Below are 17,766 nucleotides of genomic sequence, written 5' to 3' on the forward strand. Positions count from 1 at the left end.
ATGCCTTATCAATTTATCATATATTCATAAAGCAAAGTGGAACAAAAAGAAATGGTTCAAATCACATTCCATGAGTTTTCCATTTTCCTCATTAATAGCAAACAAAGCAAAGAGACAACACCATCTTTCGTCATCTACTAATGAAATTATTATTATCATATGAATCTTGCCTCATATAATATGAGGCTAATGATGCCTATGTTTGGTTGCATCTCTCTCACATGGTGTAAATTTTTAGTTGACCACCCATTAATTCATCTTGTCAATAATTTACATGCCAAGAAAGAGAGAGGCAAAAAAGCCCAAAATATTCCTTCCCAAAATTTCATAATTTCGATAAACATTTGCATGTACTTTAGTGCTAATTCCCAATCAATAGGCCTACCATCTTTCTCAATGAGTAAGTTTATGCTTTCACTCAACTAATCCTTTTTGTCCTTTCACTATTATCAATTATCATTGTAGGTCAAGAGACTCAATACAGACAACTGGATTGTCTTGATGCTCCAAGATTTTCATTAAATTATATTACAAATCATCCATAAATAATAAGCATGGACCTGTCTTTTAGTGCATCATGTTAAAATGATTATGCTGCCAAATAACTCCATCATTTTCTTTCTGAATCATCATCCTTTTTTTTTTTTTTTTTTTGCCCTTTTGATAATTCACAAATATAATATTAAATATATATAAAAATAATCCTGATTTCAAGGATCTATCATGTTAAAAATGAGCATCAACTCTTGCTATAAATAACACCACTCGCTGCTTTGTTTCTCTCTACTCCCCCTCTCCCATTTTCAGGACGCGCCCCGAAAGAGTCCTCAAATCATCATCCAAACCACAAACGGGTCAACCGGAAACCCAAAAAATGGAGCGACCCAGATTCGTGATTGAGGCTGCGGAAGCCGAATCAATGGCTCAAAAATCGGGGCTCACGGTCCTCCAGCTCCTCCCCACGCTGGTCAAATCCGCCCAAACCCTAGCCCGCCCGCCAATCTCGAAGTTCCATGTGGGTGCGGTGGGACTCGGGTCTTCGGGTCGGATCTTCTTGGGAGGCAACGTCGAGTTCCCGGGTCTCCCGCTCCACCAGTCCATCCACGCCGAGCAGTTCCTCATAACCAACCTCATCCTCAATGCGGAGCCCCGGCTCCAGCACTTGGCCGTGTCCGCCGCCCCCTGTGGCCATTGCCGCCAATTCTTGCAAGAACTCCGAAACACCTCCGATATTAACATCTGCATCACGTCAATTAATTCAAACGAACGTAAATATCACCCACTGTCACATCTGCTCCCTGACAGATTCGGCCCCAATGATCTTCTAGACAAAGATGTGCCTTTACTGTTAGAGACTCACCAAAACGGCATGTCGTTTAATCTCTGTAACGGTCAGATACCTGAAACTGAAAACCCAAAGGAGCGCTTGAAGTACGCAGCTTTAGAAGCTGCCAATAAGTCCCATGCGCCGTACAGTAAATGCCCATCTGGGGTGGCCATAATGGATTGCGAAGGAAATATTTATAAAGGCTCTTACATGGAGTCTGCGGCCTATAACCCGAGCTTGGGCCCGGTTCAGGCGGCGTTGGTGGCTTACTTGGCGGCGGGCGGAAGTGGCGGCGGCGGCGGGGGGTATGAGAGGATTGTGGCGGCGGCGTTGGTCGAGAAGGAAGATGCTGTGGTGAGGCAAGAACACGCGGCGAGGTTGCTTTTGCAGGTGATTTCGCCAAAGTGTGAGTTCAATGTGTTTCATTGTGGGTGTAAAAAATCTTGTTCTCGATTTTGAGTTTATTGTTTGTCGCCCATATTTGTTTGTATTAATTGGTGATTCCATATTGTTGATGAAAGATCGATCCGTAAATGACTGGATCAAAATTAGTTAAAGTTATAATATTTTTATTTTCTTTTGATTTCATGATCAAAGCTTTGTCGACATAAAACTTTTTTTTTTTTCTCTGTGATTGACCGACTGTGAATATGATCCATTTTACCAATTCTATATTGGCTGCTTATTATCAGCATGATTATTTCATGGTAACAGTATCAGTTGAATGTTAGATGAGTGTGGGCTCTGTTTTTCCTCTGTTTTGGTGACCCGTACCATTCAAATCAATAGTTTAATTCTGTAGCACATAACGCATAGGATAGTGAAAAAAGCAAGTGCGATTATTGATTCTTTTATAAAGCTTCCGTCGGTTGGTCCATGCATTCGTAAAGAAACATATTTTTCCCTTCTATCTCTAGGATTGCTATTTAAAGTAGCTTGTAGTATTGACGGTGGATGGTGCAGGTTGCCGCTGTGGAGTTGCAATGTCTCAACTTTTTTCTTCAAGACGTTTCGTGTTGATATCAATCAGTTGTCATTATGATATATGTTGATAAAAAGGTTTAAAGTCTGTCAATTACTTTTCTTTTTAACCTTCTAAAGTGCATAGCAGGTTTAAAGTCAATCAATTACTTTTTCGTTTTAACCTTTTAAAGTGCATGGTAGGTTTAAAGTCAATCGATTACTTTTCGTTTTTAACCTCCCAAGTGCATAGCAGGTTTAAGTCAATCAATTACTTTTCGTTTTTAACCTTCTAAAGTGCACAGCGCATTAGCCAATGGCAGCCGCATTTGAAACAAAGTAGGACAACAAAGTATTTGTGGAATGGTTGGTTTAATGATGTCAAATTTAGTGGCTCTTCTAGATATTATGGAAAAGGAACAAGAGAAGTGAATGGCTCCGTTCTGCTGCAGCAATCACGTTTCCAACTGCAAGCAGGGCAGTGTGTTAAAATGTCCTGCAATCACTAGGACAGCTATTGTCCCTTGTGATACAAGTAAACAGTTGAGATAGGTTCTGTTCTGGTTGATGCAAAGTGGAAACATGAGATGGAAGCAGTGAACTCAGCCTCATTTTTGGTCTATATTATATGTTTTTAGTGGGTGAGGATGGCTTCAAAATTTTCACCCGTTGAAGTAGAAACCTGTAGTTATTAACAGCAATTTAACCAGGATATTTTCACCCTGTAAATCTTTTACCTCCCAGATATATAACTGGGGTGTCATTTCTTAAAGATGACTGCTTTTTCAGATATATAGATTGTCTGGCTCACATTAACATGCACTGGATAAAACAAAATGCTACCAAATTTTCAAAGTGGGAGCTTGAGCTTTTTTTGCTTCAGCTTTTAATGGATGGCTTTCATTGTTAACTCCTCTCTTCGTCTCTGAAATCCAACCAAGCAAGGCTAAGCAATTCATAAATCAAAAGTTTTGCAAAAGAAAAGTTCCAGTTTGTAAACATTACCACAATTCGTGTGTTGTGATGGTGTTTGTCCCTGGTAGGCAAGGCACTAGAACTATTGTTTTCTGTATAGGAGAAAAAGAAATGCCGTAGTGGCTTGTTGATCAAAAGTCAGTTAGCTAGTATGCCATATTGTAATTGTAACGGTAACTGTTGCATTCAGAAGCTCAATTATCCACATTTTAATGAAATAATCGAAGAAAACAGACACAAAAGAAAGAGTTAACAAAGTGCATTAGGAGGAAGAGGAGGGAGATGCAGCATGCTTTAGAGGCAGAGGCACAACACGATTACTCTGCAACGATCCGAGCCTTTCTTCATCATCTGCAGAAAACATGTCATCAGTACTTCTAAATCCGGCATGAGCCGCAATTACCACTGTCCCAATACAAAGACCAATAATGATATTTTTCGTGACATCCGTTAGAAAAAGAAAAGCAATCGTTCCCGGCAACAAAGCTGTCATCAGAATTCGATCATCGATCACAAAGCCATAAACCACTAATCTGTCCCCATCACGTAAGAAATATAGGAATAACCACGCAGCTATCAGGATTATTAAGATGATCAGAGAAACTGGGTTCCAAAACAAGCTGACAACGATAATTGACAATATGATAACGGCATAGTTCATGCGATAAAATGCAGCATTTGATTGAATCCTTTCAATGAAGTTACCAAATGAGGTGGGAAGCTTTATAGACTGGATTTGTATGAACTCGTCCCATGGTCTTGGTGTGCCAAATCCTGATTCGATCAGTCGTTTTACACGAGTGCTTAAAGGTTGGCTTGATAATTCCGGTGTCTCTGTCGGTATAGTTCCATAAGTTGTCATTTCCCGTTGATCAACATACATGCGCCAATACAAAAAAGAGACACAGAGAGAAGCAAAGCAATGCCAAGGAGAAGGGAAAAGAAGAGCGTGTGGAAAATAAAGGTCGTTAAGAAAACATGCGTGTTGTGATTCCTAGAATTTATTTGATACGCAAGATATTACATGCCAATTAGATGATACATTGATGATTTACAGAGCTTGAGATCGAGATTTTAGGTACTGGTTTTCTTCCTTGTCAAAAATAGCACACGCCAACTTTAGGATTAGGATGTGCAACCCAACAAAAGTACAAGGAAACATACAAATCAAAAGAGTTGAGGAGAACATGTTGCTTCAAAAACTAATATTAAAAAGGGGACAGCAAGATGTTCCATAATTTGAGGTCTGCCAATGTGGTATTATTAGATTATGAAAGATCTATGAATTCTCAGCATCAAACTGTTTAGGGCATACACCAAACTATTTTTGAGAGGCGCATGAATGGGACATTAACAGCAGTAGGCATTCATAACACAGCTAGAACCTCACAAACAAAAGGGTAAATAGATGAAAAGGAGTCCCAAAATAAGGGGTCTATAAACATCCCTGACATGGGTGAAGAATATCAAATTTGCCCCCATTACATTCTCAACAGGTTATTCATTTCACAAAATGAAGCATTCCCCATACAAAGTCAGAGACATCTCTTTGATCTCACAGAACACCAAGGTCTCTCCATATGCTTACATAATCAATTGGGGATGAAGCTTTCTTTTCTTTATTTTTTCCGCTCTCACTGGCTATGCATCATTTTGACCTGAAAGTTATTTTTTACCAAGAATAATATTTGATCACTACGTACCACCAAAACCTGTGACCTTTGTACAATAAACACAAGTAGAAAGGAAGTAGCTTCAACACGACTCCAATTCACATATTTTGCGGCAGGGTATCCCCCTTGTAAACCTTCCAGGGACCACCATAAAATGTTGGCCGCATGAGCGGCACAGCTTCACCAGGGTGATCTTCCCAATACTTCTCCTGGAGAATGAAATAAGCACAATTCTCAGATCATTGATGCATAAGTCAGGCATCCAATTCAAATGTATTACGACACGACACTTAACTAACTTCAACAATAAAGTATAGTCATGTAAGAACAGAGATTAAGACAAACAAAATCCTAACAAGCAGATGAGAAGAAAACTTGTATTAGCTCAATAAGATACAGATGTGCGCTAGAGATGCTCTAGATATAGTTCCAAGATGATAGATAAGCAAACCACCATTAACTAGAAATAAAAAGAAAAGTAATCATTTGTCTGGTGTTTCATCTTAAACAATCAAAACACCATCAATTCCAAGTCTATGTTAGAAAGGGTTAGTATGAATATGCAAGACTGAAAGTAAACGACTAAAGAAACAAGAGTTCGAATTGGAATCGACCTTGTAGAGTTGCTCGTTAATAGCAGCGGCAATCACACCAGTGTAGAAAGCAGCAACATAGATACTGACAAGGGGTGTGAAAGATTTGGGTCTTCTGTAGGGCTCTATCATGTCCCAAATTAGTGTTCTTTCCCACTTTGTGTACACATAGTCCGCGTATTTTCTCCATAAGTAACTCGCCATTTCCAACCTCCCCCTTTGACTTCCACTGCCACTCACACTGCCCTTGGACGGCCCCTCAATAAACCCTATGTCCCGCCACCTAAGCTGCCTACCATATCTCAAGTAAATAAAATTGGATAATTATTTTTTTAGCAAATACCAACCAAATCTTTATAATATTTTTCAGCAAAAAACGCACCAAAATTATCCACTGTCTGCCGTAAATGAAGCTTCCAATGCCGTTCATGTGAAAAACTTTCAATTAATAACATGATAAATTTTACCAATAGGCTTAATAAAGGGAGATTAGCTCAACAAGAGAACAAAACTAATTAAACAAACACATGGAATCATATAAAGTAATTTATTTATTTATTATTATTTTAGGTTGTTGTTGAGGACTTGGGGGTGCTTCCAAACAAGATAATATGAATACCTTTTGAAGGTCAGTGGTGACAGCCGTGAAGCGGCGGCGCAACTCAGCAGCGGGTGTCAATTCACGCTGCAGGATTTCGTTTGGACTTCGGAGCGCTTTGGAGTTCGCTGCTCTCTCTTCGCGTTTGTGTTTCTGATGTCACTTTTATATTTCAATTTCACAAAGAAACATCTGGATCCGGATACCAGGAATGAATTGAATCCGCATCCCCATCCGAATCTGAATCCGAATCCGTTTGGCCCCTCAAATCTAGCCTGCATTCGCTTGCATCCACCCACAATTCCACATTTGTTATTTAATGCCAGAGAGGAAAAATTCGGATCGGAGTAGCATGGACTTTCTCGACTTAATTGAGGGCACCATTCTCCCGTTAAGCTAACTACATCAAATCACAAGTTTTAAAATGGCTTGAGACTTCAGTCCCATGTGGGTATTGATTTCTCTATAATTTGTTTGCAGCAGATCCCCCCACCTGGAGATCAATGCATGCTCAGTCGAATTTTTATGGTATATTAGTAGATTTTTACCGTATATTAGTGGATTTTTACAATGAAAATCAACAAAGGAATCTTCTTATCTGACAGCAGCACTTGCATGTCTACTTTAGTTCTTTCATTTCCATGGGACCTATTTTTTCTTAACTTACATACACCCACCACAAGAAGCTTGAACCATAATGACAAAGAATGACGCTGAATAGAATGCTTATTGTTCTTTTACAAACAAAAATTCCCAATATACATAATACCAGTTGTAGCTCACCGCATATGCTTTTCGGTCAGTAACATACACAAGCATGCACAATCCCTAGACAAATTAATGCTTAATTAATTAATAGTCGTATGTTTAACGCTTTAACTTGATCCTGCCGGCTTCTCCAATGGAACCGATATACCTTCAAGACTGAGATCTCCAACTCCCTTTGGTGGGCCAATGCTGCAACGATCCGTATTGTGCAGTGCTATGGCCTCTTTTATTTTTTGAAACTGCAGATAGAATTAAGAACATTAACCATAACCTAAAAGAAGAAAGATCGGATTATTGGATTTATACTTGAATCAATATCCGCAGCATAACCTGCAGCATTCCAAGGTCTAAACACATCAAATCACAGTTCTCGCAATCGTTATGTACCAACCTTGTATATTCTAGACGTCTCTCTAACACACACAGTTCTCATAATTTAGCAATAGGGTCCCAAAATAAATATTTCATATCACAAATCTCATTTAAATGAACAAGGTATCCTAGAACACTCAAAGCAAGCTTGTGAATATATTAGGAAAGAATAGTGATGAGAGAGCACTCACCTTAGCAAGTGAACACGAAAATGATTCTAACTGTCCATGGGCGCCGCGGTAAAAGTGGAAATAAGGAAGCACCTTCACATTCAAACTTTTGCACATTGGTTTGTTCTCATCAAAATTGACTTTTAGGAATACAATCTCAGGATGTTCCTCAGCTGTCCTACAGAGCTGAAAGATTCATTACACGCAAAATCAGGAGAATCATCGTACTTATTAGAACACAGTATAAGAAACAGTGAGAGATGTACAAGTATTAATTTCCTATAGTTGTCTTAATAAGTAGTAGATCCTGGAACTATTATATGGACACAACTACAAACTTGTTCTCAACGGATTGAATTCATTTTGTATCTTTTAAGGTAAATGTACAATATGATAAAAGTTTACATTGCTAAGGTATGCATTTCACAGATATAACCCTTTACACATAAAACTTGTATGCATCTCTTAACATTTTTCTGCAGAATATATCCTTTCAAAAAAGAGAGAGTGGAGAGCCTAAGTACTCCTTGTATCATGGAAAAATCTTAAAATCACTAGAAAGTTCTTTTAACATAAATGATTCGAATAACTGATTTATAAATGAGTCCAATATCTCAAGTGCAAAAGGAACAAAAATGTGACAAACCAACCAAGCATATAGCACAAAATGCAAGTCTATTGCATCACCATGGGCGGTCTCACCATCTCTTTTATACTCGATGACTTCTGTCTTGATAAGTTTGGCATGGAAATGAATGCTAAATTTAGAATGCCATTACAACAGCACGACTGGTTAAGATTACATAGTCTATTTTCTATGCAAGGTTTGTCAACATATTTACCAGTTTGTGACTCCACGTACACCTTGAAGGTGCCAAAGTTATTAAGAGAACTAATCCAACTAAAGTTTTACAAGAGAATAGTTCTGTTGATAATGCAAAGTATGCTAATCTAAGCATAAACACTACCACTAAAAACAGTCGACTAACAAAAGAGGAGTTACCTTTGGAAATAATGCCCGGCATGATGCACACCAGGTTCCATAAAATTCAACAATGACTAATCTATCACCAGCTTGACTCAGGGCTTCTAAAAATTCCTGTGTAGAATGAATGTCAATCATATTTGGTGCGTTTTTTTCCCACCATTTTGGCTGGTTGGTTTCAGCAAGGGTTGCATGTACCTGATAGTGAAGCACCCAAATGATTAGAAAAGATCCACAGAAAAAAAAGAAAGAAAGAAATTATCAACGTGTCACATAAACCAGAAACTATTAAAACAATTTTTCTGCAGAGTATAAGGAATAGGTGGATGGATAACCCCTCTGGCCTCTGCACTTATGGATCAGTAAACCGGCAAGGCGGAGAACTAGAATTTTATCCACCAAAGAAATTCATAAGATAAGGATTTTCAGATATGATAATCAGGTCAAACCATTATCCATATGAGATGAGATACCAGCTATAGCAATTCCAAATACTTAGGCAAGCTTCATCAATGAATGTAAATGCCGAGAGGGCAGAACCAAAATGCCAACATGCTAAACTCACATTTTGGGGGATGCAGCATCCTCTAATGCCTAGATCTGATAACTTCAATGCCTTATTTTAGCTTTAAGTTAATTTATTGATTTAGTAATATTAATCTGAATACTTTTCGGCCAGTTAATCATCGAACACCTCCTGGTGAGAACCAAGAAGGTAAACAAATTTTGCCTACAGCAATTACATACTGAACACAAGAAGTATGCAACCAACGGGCAACCAGGAAGACCATTATAAAGATTAAGGCATAAAAAAATTGGACATAATGAGGGAACATATCTCAATTCTTGTTAGTAAGAAATGAAACGAAAAGAATCAAACTATGGGGGCAGTAGAGGGGTAAGAGAAAACTTCCATGTGACTCCAATTAAACTTGGTGCTCGCACTATTGAGGATTAGAAAATTTGATCATGATCTAAGAACAAAAAGAGAAGTAACAAAAAGAACGAAAAGAAAGGAAACCAAAACAGAGTGGATATCTAAGGTTTTCATCCCTAAACAGTATGGCTGTTTTGCAACTCTCACACAATTATCATAACATTAAAGAACAGGTTTCTTGCAGCTCCTGATACAAGGCCTAAGAACGAAAGATATCATCTTTCGCACACAAAGCTTGCAATTACAGGGGCACCGTAATGGATCAAAGTAACTTTGTAAGAATCACCCACGTTTCAGCTCAAAAAACAAGCTACAACTCCTTTTTTTATAAAAAAAATAAAGATTAAGCTAACAATGAACTGAACTGAATAAAAGAGTTCACCCAGTATCTCTCAATCTCAAAGCAAGGAAAAAAAAAAACTTTTTTGACATCAATAATCCAAATTTGAACAAAAACAGAGGCAAGATACATCCCAATTATCAGGAAAGACTGCAAAAATAAATAGTTCCAACAAATGGGTCCTAAAAAAAGTGAAGCTGTGTACCTTAAATGAGATTAAACGCTTCCTGGGTGTCAATGAAAAGCGAGCAAGGCCAGCAGAAGAAGAAGCAGCAGCAAGAGGATAGATTCTCTTATTATCTGAAATTTGATTAGGAGGCAGACCCAGTTGAAGGCAACCCGACGTTGAGGAAAATGAGGTGAGCACTGAAGAAGAAGAAAAACGAAGTGACTGAAATGAACATGCCCTTATAACATCTGCCATTTACGGGTTGCCGAGATAGAATTAAATTTTGAATTTAAAGAGAAATGACAATAAAATAGAAGAGAGCGTACGGATTCTATTTATAGGAATTAGAAATGAAAGAAAAGAAAAAAGCTGACACAACTACATAATAAGGTCAAAGGGACAGAAGAGAGAGCTGTGAGTGGAGTTTGGGTGAGTTATGGTTAATGCAAATTGTGTCGCCTTGGCGAAGCGAAATTTCGGTCTCGTGTTGGAACTGGCTACTGTTTGTTAATTGTGAAAGCCCAGATATTAATTAGATCGTACGAAGAAGATGTATCCACATATGCACACCTTAACGCTGCGTTTACTTTTTGAATTGGAGTGGAAATCTTGAGAAGTAAGAATTCTTGGATTAGGAGTGTGGAGTGAGAGTGGGAGTAGGTTGTTTACTTACACTAGAATAGAAACATGGAATAGACATCAGAATCTAATTTATGTGTTTACTTTATCTTGAATTAGGAGTAAATAGTTTCAAATTACAATTTTATCTTTATTTAGAGAATTATAATTTTTAATTACAAAACTAATAAAAAATATATTTAATGAATAATATTTATTTTATTATATTTTTAAATTTATTATAATTATTAATATTCTTAATTATGAACAATAAATTATTAATTTTAATTTTAATATAAAATGAAACCTTATTTTATTTTATTTAATATAATTATATTAAATTTATTATTATATAAAATAATAATATAATATTATTTAGTACAAAATTAATATTTTCTTAGAATAAACTATTTATTATTATTAATATTAAATAAATATAGTACTATTATTTTTAAAATAAATATAATAATATTATATTTATTAATTCTCTATTCATATAATAATATTATTTTAAAATAATTTTAACTTAGAATCAATGTAAATTATTATTCAAACAAATATTATTTATTTTATTTTATTAATTATAAAATATTAAATTAAATTAAAAATGAAATGGTAAAAAGGGGAGAGGTGGGAGTGGATTCCCACTCTCACTCCCCACTCCAAAAATAAGTGGGGCCTACGGAGTGAGATTCTCAATCCGTGATCATTTTAAGCAAGCAAACGCTGGAGTGGGAGGAATCCACACTCCTCACTCCCACTCCAGCAAGTAAACACAGCCTAAATGTGGAGGGATAACTATTGGTTACAATAATTTGCATGGAATCATTGGAATGTAATGGAAAAGCCGAAATCCTTGGGTGAGTTAATCTTTACTCATACTCTTTTGTTATATATCCATGTATTATAATATACAATTAAAATATAATTAGTTTTACATCTTTATCTAATAATTACTAATTATATATGTCTAATGTTGAGTAAAAAAGTCAACTTAACACTAAATCTAAATCTTTTATATTTTCTTCAAGTGTTTGACTTTACTCTATACTCATGCATTTTTTTAGATGCTGCCTTTTGAAAAAATTTAAAAAAAAATTAATTTTGATTTTATCTTAATAAAATAGTAATTTTTAAAATATTTTAAAATTATTATAAATATTAATTTATCCTTAATTATTATTAAGCAGACGAATGAAATTTTCATCGATGCATTCTAATTTATCTTTTATTTTTAAATGATTTTTGAGATAAATTAAGATTTACAATAATTTCAAAAAATCTTAAGAATTATTATTTTACGGGGGTAAACTAAAATTAATCTTAAAAAGAGAATACATTTAACCTTTTAAAAAAATAATAAGATTTAGTAGTTACATCAACTTTACAATAGAACTTTTCCGTTAGTTATAATTAATAATGGCGGTTAGGGTGAACCGGTAAAGAGTGCAAGTGCACATGCCACGTAGTCACCTAATGAGGTATGTTTGTTTGGTTCCCGTGATAGTATCTTAGGTCTGTCTTGAAATTATATGTTTTAAGTAAAAGATAATAATACTTAAAGGATTAGGTCTAAAAATTCTGTTGAGTTGATAAAATAGTTTGCGCTAAAAAATAAAAAATAAAATTAACGGTAATATTAAAATTTTTAAATAAAAAGATCAATGAGTTTTAAAAGTATTAACATGAATTGGACACTTGGACCTTTCTAAAATTTGGTCAATTTCAGCAAATACATGCAACTACAATTAAATAGGGAAAATATATTAAAAAACACATCTTAAATTTGTTATCGACACTGTAGTTTCCATGAAACATGGAAGGAAATAAAAGGCCATTTGAGTTTCTCATTAATTAATCACGTTTTGTTTAAAATGGTGAGAATTGTGTGATCCATTCAAAATATGAAATGCCAAAGAAAGTTATGCTGGAGATTGGAGAGGGCTAGAAGCTGCCAATCCTTTCTCAATCCCCACCTAACACAATTTGCACAAAGCGACAGGTCTCCAAAGTTTTCATTAAGAAGAGAGAAAAAGAAATAAAAGCCACATTTTTTTCACAATTTGACAACTGACAACCAAAAATATCAGCAACATGCGCTTTACCTCCACCCTCCAAGAAAGCTTGTGTACAATTTATGGTCCTAATTACAACAACTGTTCAATAGTTGTGGCTAATTATGCAAAGACCCAACTCCCCTATTACCCAGTACAAGCATGAGTTATAACTTTATATGTAACTCATTCCATTCGCATGAACATAAATATCTCTGAATATTAGAGAGAGTAAATTTTTAAATTGATGCTCGGCAGGCTTTTAGATTGCACACAAAAATGCATGAATCAAGAATCCAAATATATTTCAGATTGTAACAATGTCAAATAAAAAACGCACATGTTCAAGAACCAGAATTCAGCGTGAGATGATTCTTTTACACAATTAATTGTCCTCTACTGAGCCACCAAGATTTTCTATCCTCCATTTTGGATGAATGGATGGATGGAAATTCTAGTTTTCAAATGAGAACAACTTCCACCAATCTCAATTCGTAATTCCTATTCGGAAGTTTCAGACTTGGAAGAGTCCAAAACGTAGAACCTCCAAGGAGAGTTGGGATGTCAACATCTCCTTCTTTTGCCAACCCAACAAGGAAAAGAAAATGATACTCGTATTTGATTGGAGTAACATGAATTTTTTGTTCACAGCTTCTAGTCTCTCTTAATCTAGATTTTACTGTCGCTTTAAATTCAAGTGACAGTAAACAGCACAACAAAGAGGAATACTGCTTTACAAGGCAACATCATGACAGCTCATTGGAAAAAAAAAAAAACCCTAGGAGATGTATGCACAAATCAAACACGATACATGCAACTCTAATCAAGCAATTATTAATCCCGTAACACCTTTACTTGACATGAAGAGTACGAATTCAATGTTAAATACCATACAACAAGCTGAAAACACAAAAGTTGTTCCACACAAACTAGGACTGCCATCAATAGAAATGACCATATGAAAAGTGACTCAAAATTGTGTTTGCTCTTTGCTTGCACCCAAGAAATTTTGTGCAGATGTATATCAGTAGTTGAGAAATGTGCTAAGCTTGCTAACCTGGTTAAGCTAATAAAAAATCTTCCATTGAATCTTTTTATACCACAATGCATGAAATGAGCGATATTTACTTTTTTTCTTCAATGAACACTTCTAATATCCTGTACCACTATAAATGATTGCATCTTTACATGGTTTCATATCTACACATGAAAAAGAAAGATAAAATACTTGGGTAAACCAGTTGTTGCATAACTAAGTCAACAGAATTTTTTGCTACCGAAAAGCATAAGCCACAATCAGATATCATTATATCAAATTGGACATGCAATTTTTTCTTGGTCTTGGCCACATATCTCTCGTGTAAACAAAAAGAAACTTCCACCCACATGTCCACCTATCCAATTGCTACTTTAGTTCTACAATGAAGAAACAATAACAGTATTGTAAAAACTACCATTCAGTACTCAACTGCTACTGCAGCAAGCAATAAAGGATAAATTTGAGCCAAGCCAACAGAAAGAATAGTGCAAATACAAGCAGGCATGACTCAACAATCTAAGGGGATCCCGAGGTTACAAATAGTAATTACCTCTCTACTCCGCCTGATCAGGAGATCATATAGGTCAGGAAATATATGTCAAACAGCTTCATCATAGAAATCCTGCTAGCTTCTTCCCCATCCTTGGGCAGCAAAGATCAGTTGAGGCCTGCTTACACATATTTATTTCGCAGTACGCAAGAGAATAGACAGGGGAAATGACGAAGACCCATTGTTTGGAGCACCATCTATCTTCAGAATCGAAGTAATTACATTGTATATCTGAACATTCTCAAAGGAAGGCACCTTCCTTCCCCTAGCAAACTGAGGACCATGGCCAATAAAGATGGTCCTCATGGAGAAAACTGCATTGTCGTAACCATGAGCTCCTCCACATTCTTTTCTGTTTGTCCTCTTCTGCTCCACCTTAAACCCCTCCTCAATCAACCCTATTATCGGCGGAATCCTATCACTTGCAGCATAATGTAACCGGCTAGGCAGCTCCCCCTTAAGATACACTTTCAAATTCTTCCCATTCTCAACTTTCCCCGACTTCAACCCTTCATTCATCTTTTCAACAATATCTGATGGATTATACCCAGCAGGTGGACGGATTGCAAGCAATGGACTATAAGATTGAACCCACTCAGCTGGAATTTCAATCCAAGAGGCCAAGTCATCTAAGAATATCAACTTCTTATCACAAGTACCGACCATTCCATGATCACCAACCATAATAATGGTAACATCCTCAAAAACCCCTCTTTTCTCTATACCATCAATTAACCTCCCTATCATTCGATCAATCCTAGCAACTGCTTCGGTTATTTCCGGATCATCAGGGCCAACCTTGTGACCTTGATGATCAGGATCCTCAAAATACAAAGTCATAAACGAAGGGATTTCACTACTGGGCAAATCAAAATAACTCAAAACAGTATCAACTCGGTCCTCAAAAGGCACAGACCCATTATAATTCATACAAAAACCTTTGGGACAATTCCAAGAACCTTTCTTAACCTCAGAGCCAGGCCAAAAATAAGTAGCAGCCTTTAACCCATGATTGGTCACAGTCTCCCATAATGGCTCCCCAAGCCACCACTTGGGCTCATGACTCGCCATGGTAAAGGTGTCACCAGTATAAGGATCCACAAAATGGTTGTTAATAATACCGTGATAGGCAGGATAAAGACCAGTAACAATAGAGTAATGATTAGGGAAAGTCAAAGAAGGGAAGACCGGAATCAAACCCGTTTCAGCTTCAGTGCCGTTGTTGATCAGACGGTGGATGTTAGGCGTTGAGGTCTTGAACTGGTACCCAAACCGAAACCCATCTGATGAAACCAAGAGGACAACCGGTTTTTCCAATTTCTTGAGAGCACGAGCTGTCGTTTCGAACGAGGATTGTGCCGAAGACGAAGAGGCAGAAGAGAAGAAGAGGAAAGCGAAGGCGGCTGCTGCAGAGAGAGCAATGCAGGTGAGGAGTAGAAGAGCGATGAAGAGGATCGTTGTGGATGGTTTCTGACGAGGGTTTGATGATGATGAAGAGTCTGAGCAATCGGTGTCAAAAGAAAGAAGAGCAGTTGTTGATTGATTCGTTGGCTCCTCAGCTTCTTGTGTTGGTAAAGGTAATGGCTTCGTTGAAGTCAATGAATCAGAACCCATTATCAAAACTTCGCAATCTGTTTCTCTTCGGATTCTTGATATGTGGGTGACCTTCTTGTTGCTTCTTTATGGAGTTTGGATTGAGATGCAAATCAAGAAGAAGATGGTGGTTATGTTGTTATGTTGGCAGGTTGCTGTCACTGATCTTCATCGTTCAAAAGCTTGGTGCCTCGGTCCATTGACTGGAGTGTAAAAAACGTTTTTCTTTTTCACAATATATTTATTATATGTGTATGAAAATTAACCCTTTTTTGTTCCCCAAACAGTCTTGATCAATCTCAGACGCGATTTTGATCCAGCGGTTATAATTTCTTGGGTCCCGTTTCTTTAGATAATCAGTTGATCGCAACTGTAAGAGCGGCTTCACTGAAGCAACAAAGCTTTGGGAGCTGTTAATGCAAGCAGTTAAGCGAAGCATGGTAACTTGGAATTACATACATTTTTTGGTTTACTACGTTACCCAAGGTCCTAGCGCTCTCCAGTGTTGAGTGATAAAAAAGTGAACAAAAATTAATACAATTTAATCTCTCTCTTTTCTTTTTTTAATAAAGTAAGCGTAAATAAAATCTAAATATTTGTTTTTTTAGCTTTTTACTTTCCTCGATATTTGAATTTTAGCGTCTAACCTACGTAAACTATTAGAAAATCACTCAACCATATTTTTAAGGCGGTCATATAATAGATATTTTAGTCAATAAACTTACATTTAGTTTTCATTTTTTAGTTTACAACTCTAGTCCTAATTATTAAATTTATATTTTACCTTAAAGATTTCTTTTTAATTTTACAATACTACTGTTAGTGGTAAAATTTGTGTCATAGAATTAGAGTATGACACATGTGCAATGCCCCCCATGTCCAATATACCCTTACAAAATGTAAAGAGGAAATTGACAAGGTAAGGGTAAAGTGGAAATATCTCAAAAAAAGAGCATGAGTCACTTTAACCACTTGGAAAGTGTAGAAAATGTCCTCTAATGTACTTCAAAACAGCCACACCATTGAAGTGTTAGCCTATATGGCTACAAAATATTAATTTTGATGATAACAAACCACATGTTTTGGATAAACAAAGAATTACGCATTATGCTTTTATAACAAGAAAATAATTTTATGAAATTATTTATTTTTCAAAATGTGGACTAAAATAAAAAGTTTTTGTCATCTTTGATTTTAATAAGTATTGTTTTGAATTTTGAATTTAGATCTATTTGCAAATGTTTGAAGCGTTGTGGGCCATACTATAATTTCTACAAATTTTGAGCTTTATCATAATTTCAGCAAGTTTTGAGAATGACAAGAATTATTTAAAAATTTTGAAATTAGATCTTTTTGCACAGGTTTATGACGTTTTGGGCCATAGTATAATTTTATAAAGATTTTAGGGTAAAATTATAATTATAGAAAATAGTTGTTTCACTGTAGCAAAGCGGCTAACCTGATTTAAAAAGCGGGAAACCGAATGTGCAAAAATTCAAATCTTTGAATATAACGGTAACATAAAGCGACAAACCGGTTATCACTAGAAAGTTAATAACGGCTAGTTTTCTTCTTCAACTATAAAATGACTTAAATCAAATTCATTTTAATAGATACAACAATAGTTATCATTGAGCATTCCTCTGCAATCTGAATATAAACTTTGTATATTCATTCATTCACACACATTGGACTTTCATTTGTAATCAAACACATTGTGTGAGGGAAATTTCTATGTTATCATTTTTGTAAAATCAAGTTGAGAGGTTGTAAGTGTTGGGATACACTTGGGTGAAGAGATTGGGGATAATATATTGTTATAAAGGTCCATTGACACATTAGAAGTCAATTGCAAGCATTTGAAGTCTTGGGAGGCTTGAATAGTGAAATTTGCAAGCTTGGTTGCTTGGAGGTGTGGGCGTAGGTGGGGATTGTCGAACCACGTAAAAATATTTATGTTTGCTCTCTCCTTCCTTACTCTTTTAATTTTTTAGCATTGTTAAATTTATTATTTTTTATTTCATTAAGGTATTAGATTAAATTGT

The 17,766-nt window shown here is 36.1% G+C and overlaps 5 protein-coding genes across 6 annotated transcripts; 1 reads left to right on the forward strand and 4 right to left on the reverse strand.

Moving 5' to 3' along the window:
- Positions 1-716: 716 nt before the first annotated feature.
- Positions 717-1,951, forward strand: LOC18055537 (cytidine deaminase 1). Its single transcript, XM_024177412.1, has one exon. The coding sequence runs from the start codon at positions 875-877 to the stop codon at positions 1,784-1,786; it is 912 nt and encodes a 303-aa protein (XP_024033180.1). The 5' UTR covers positions 717-874; the 3' UTR covers positions 1,787-1,951.
- A 1,504-nt stretch (positions 1,952-3,455) lies between these two features.
- Positions 3,456-4,412, reverse strand: LOC18055538 (PRA1 family protein F1). Its single transcript, XM_006451382.2, has one exon. It carries the CDS (start codon positions 4,143-4,145, stop codon positions 3,525-3,527), a length of 621 nt encoding a protein of 206 aa, XP_006451445.2. The 5' UTR covers positions 4,146-4,412; the 3' UTR covers positions 3,456-3,524.
- Positions 4,413-4,500: 88 nt separating this feature from the next.
- Positions 4,501-6,338, reverse strand: LOC18055539 (uncharacterized protein At4g29660). 2 transcript variants are annotated; one of them, XM_024177413.1, is made up of 4 exons: positions 6,148-6,338; positions 5,911-5,966; positions 5,550-5,816; positions 4,501-5,144 (listed from the first exon to the last, which is right to left on the reverse strand). In XM_024177413.1, exons 2-4 carry the CDS (start codon positions 5,956-5,958, stop codon positions 5,034-5,036), a joined length of 426 nt encoding a protein of 141 aa, XP_024033181.1. In that variant the 5' UTR covers positions 5,959-5,966; positions 6,148-6,338; the 3' UTR covers positions 4,501-5,033. The 2 variants fall into 2 exon arrangements, with proteins under 2 accessions (XP_024033181.1, XP_024033182.1); XM_024177414.1 differs by having other exon boundaries at positions 5,911-5,950; positions 6,148-6,196.
- Positions 6,339-6,712: 374 nt separating this feature from the next.
- On the reverse strand, positions 6,713-10,388 carry LOC18055540 (thioredoxin-like 2, chloroplastic). Its single transcript, XM_006451384.2, has 4 exons — positions 9,904-10,388; positions 8,440-8,619; positions 7,458-7,622; positions 6,713-7,133 (listed from the first exon to the last, which is right to left on the reverse strand). The coding sequence occupies exons 1-4, from the start codon at positions 10,120-10,122 to the stop codon at positions 7,002-7,004; spliced, it is 696 nt and encodes a 231-aa protein (XP_006451447.1). The 5' UTR covers positions 10,123-10,388; the 3' UTR covers positions 6,713-7,001.
- Positions 10,389-13,825: 3,437 nt separating this feature from the next.
- LOC18055541 (venom phosphodiesterase 2) lies at positions 13,826-15,943 on the reverse strand. Its single transcript, XM_006451385.2, has one exon. It carries the CDS (start codon positions 15,740-15,742, stop codon positions 14,261-14,263), a length of 1,482 nt encoding a protein of 493 aa, XP_006451448.1. The 5' UTR covers positions 15,743-15,943; the 3' UTR covers positions 13,826-14,260.
- Between the last annotated feature and the right edge of the window lie 1,823 nt (positions 15,944-17,766).

Source organism: Citrus clementina, unplaced genomic scaffold, assembly GCF_000493195.1.
Source record: "Citrus clementina cultivar Clemenules unplaced genomic scaffold, Citrus_clementina_v1.0 scaffold_1, whole genome shotgun sequence".
Taxonomy (NCBI): Eukaryota; Viridiplantae; Streptophyta; class Magnoliopsida; order Sapindales; family Rutaceae; genus Citrus; species Citrus x clementina.